At 37.8% G+C, this 3,506-nt stretch overlaps 1 protein-coding gene across 1 annotated transcript; it reads left to right on the forward strand.

Moving 5' to 3' along the window:
• Nucleotides 1-333: 333 nt before the first annotated feature.
• Nucleotides 334-1,610, forward strand: LOC137988720 (uncharacterized). Its single transcript, XM_068834692.1, has 3 exons — nt 334-469; nt 960-1,067; nt 1,461-1,610. The coding sequence occupies exons 1-3, from the start codon at nt 365-367 to the stop codon at nt 1,608-1,610; spliced, it is 363 nt and encodes a 120-aa protein (XP_068690793.1). The 5' UTR covers nt 334-364.
• The last annotated feature ends 1,896 nt before the right edge of the window (nt 1,611-3,506 follow it).

The following is a 3,506-nucleotide window of genomic DNA, read 5'->3' on the forward strand; positions in this document are numbered from 1 at the left end:
GAAGAATGGATGTTTGTGGTATCCCTGAAATGTCTACTCAATGTTCATCCAATTTTTGTTTCGGCTTTCATGTAGCTACAGCACACTTCATTCCAATTGGTGACATAGAATTACCAACAAAAACAAGGCAATTTAGGAGGGTTAACAATGAGTTCATGTACAGTCTGCAAGGTGAAATGGAAAAAATCCAGCTGGGAGCTATGTATGGGGCCCTTTTCGTGGTAGCCAAGGGACTATCAAACAAAGAAGAATGGAAATTAAAGGACAAAGATTCCTACAGTTATGAAGTCCTTGGTGGAACACACCTGTCTTTGGCCACAAAAGGCATGAAAGGCAACCCAACAACCCGCACTTTGCTGGGAGAATGTGCAGAATTTACGTTGGGCTTAGCAATGAACAAGCCATTTACGTTGGAGCTATGCATCAACAATCGTCAATGTTTCAACATGAAATTACATACAGTGAGGAGGTAAGACCAACTTTCAAAACTTTCTAACTCTAACTGCACATTTATAGTTCTAAATATGTGTATGTGCATTTAAATGTTTTTTTTTTTTTTTTGGTGGGGGGGGGGGGGGGGGGGTTGCAATGGAGTTGTGGAGGCTGTAATTCGGTTCTGAAAGTGCTGCCTGCACAAGGAAAAAGGAAAGAGTACCTTGTTTGGGTATTGATTGTCCTGTGGCTATTATCAAACTCTACATGTATTTGCCAGATTTAAATAATAGGCAGTTAACACAAATCACTATGCAGGGGTTGGCATCAGCTACTGGAAGCAAATTAAAGGAACAAATATTAGTGCAGCCGTTGTTTAATATTCTGCTATGTGAGCCGACTGTAGGTTTTATGGTAGTCACTACTGTGTTGGCTTTATTTTGTCTTTTGATCCTGTTTTGAGTGACATTTCTGCATTCATATTTTTGAGATATAAAAACAATATATTATGTTTTCATTTGATACAGGTTGAACGATGTCGCATGCAATTATTTGGATGTGCAGATGTTTCTGGTGATCCACCAAATCCAGGCCCATCATGGAGGGATGACTGTTCTCGTATATTGCGTAAAGAGGTATGTTACAGTCTAAAAACGTCTTGTGTTCTTCTTAATAATTGTACATAATTATCATAGCTTTCATTAATTGTGAGCAGTTGCAAGTTATTATTAGTTTCAAAGTTGGAGCCTTAGATTGAATATCAATTGTTATTTAATACAACTGTTAGTTACTGACAGTTCTTTGGAACTTGTTTAACAAAGTGATTGCTGCATGACGAGAACTAGCGGTACACTTGAGTTCAAACTTTTTACAGCACAGGCACTGAAGTAGCACACAATGCACACATTCAACATTATAATTATTTGAAATTCACAATGATTATGATGTTGTGAGTGTTACATTAAATTATTTCTCTTTTGCCTTCTAATAACTTGATTTGGTTTTGTTTCCTTAAAATTACATTACAGAAGAAAGGATTAAGTGAAGTGTTTGCTATGGCTAGAGTTGGTAAAGATGTGTGGCGAGAATTTCAGGAGGTGAATTCATTGTGCGAGAAAGGGAGCCTCAAAGACCAAAAAGTCAGTGCAGGAGAAGTCATGCGGGGAGTTGTCAGTTGAATGTTTGGTGGTCCAGTTAGAGCAGAAAGTTTTTTAGATAGCCAAAGGTTGGAGATCCCACACTAAGGTCTACAATTTTGTGGTACATTTTGCCAAAGAACTCAAGTATATGGGATCACTCAGCCATGAAGCTTGGACATGATGCTTGTCTAATATTCTTCTCAATTTCTTGACTTTATTTCATTGAATAGTAACCTATTTTATATTTTACTTGCATTTGGGAGTGAGGAGAGGGGGTGACATGCTTAATGCTGACCATGTTACAGGCATTGGTACATGAGATGGTAGTAGCAAACTTATCTGCACCTATGAGTGTAGTACATTGCTATAAATAGTGACATGATAAGAGGGGAACCACAAATTGGTATACACCCTTTAGTCATTCTGCACCTCTTAAAAACCTCAGTTTTCATTAGATCCTGATCACCTGCACCTCCATTGTTTTTAGGGGTGCTGTAGGAACATTGTTTGTAGTATTTGTTCGGTTATTCCGCCAACAAATAATGTCAGGTATTAATTTAAAAAAAAAATGGTGCATGGCAACCCTTGGCCAGTCTAGGATACATGTAAAGTGTACTTCATCTGAGCGTCCCTTTTTATTGTTCCTGGATGCCTTGCCCCATCGTTCATTACAGTTATCTTTCTTTCCACTAGAATGTGATCAAAGAAGTTAGTGACAATTAGTTGATATGGTTGTTCGCGTGAATTTGAATCGGCTGATGTCATTCAATGTCATTATAGTATGCCCTGTCAGTACATGTAACCTTGTTGTGGAAGCTATGACAACATCTGGAGCTGCGAAGACCCAGCAAGGTTTCATCGTTAAGTTGGGTAGGAAAAGAGAGACAAGAACAAAAGGTAAATAGATTTTGAATTAATTATTAAAGGTTCATCGCATTGAAAGTAAGCTTATAATAGTTTCAACAATCTTTTATAAGTTTCCAGGTGCATGAAGAGGATCGATATTCATGCACTCAAGGGGAACCCTTACCCAAAATAAAATGAGCTTGATTTGATCTGGGACTGGCAATGCAGCTGTACATGTAGTTACAGAGAGTCCCATGGAACACTCAGTTCATTTTGGTAATGAACATTAAGATTGGGTAATTCCAAACCTAAATTGTTCCATGCAACCTTAAATCTTCGTCATGAAAGAATTAGTGTCAAACAGTAACATTGAAAAATTTAATTTTTTTCGGTGTAGTGTGGGGCCAGAGCCCAAGTTGGGTTGGGTATGCACAGTTGTAGATTAAGCCTCGTGTTACTCGTGTGAGTTTCGAAAAGTGAATAAAACGTTTGCCGTGTCATTGCTTGTCTTGTTTGTGTTACAGTGGCATTAATTTGTATTTCAGACCTTCTCATGACTGAGGTAGTCAACTCATTTGTTGTGGGGCATTAGGCACTATAAGGGACAGTTACTCTGAATTTTCAGAGTCAGAAATTCTGAACCCATTTCTGTATAGGCATTATAATGGAAATGCATTTTTTATAAAACTTGACGTTTGAATACAATGTTTATCACCGCTGTTTGTGTTATTTTCTTATGATAAACTATCATCTAACTATTATTTTAACTACTCTAGTTGAGAATGCTTTTCCCCCTAATCTTCTCAAGGAGGTGCCACTTCCTGTCTTCTGTGGTATGCTCATTCATTAATACAGAAGGTCTCTTCAGCCGAACAGCTGCAAGCATTGCGTTTCCTGAAGGCGAAACAACATAGCATTGCACTAAAATGTAACGATTGATTAAATAACACATGTACTGACAAGATTAATTAAAGCCAACAACTAAAAGAACTAAGTTTTATAGTAGCATGTGCCCTGGCCACACCTGAAGCAATTTTGTGTTTTCTGTATACATGGCAAAATATTAGCCCCATGAACTTGAAATGTAAA

The sequence above is a fragment of the Montipora foliosa genome, unplaced genomic scaffold (assembly GCF_036669935.1).
Source record: "Montipora foliosa isolate CH-2021 unplaced genomic scaffold, ASM3666993v2 scaffold_425, whole genome shotgun sequence".
NCBI classification, from domain to species: Eukaryota; Metazoa; Cnidaria; class Anthozoa; order Scleractinia; family Acroporidae; genus Montipora; species Montipora foliosa.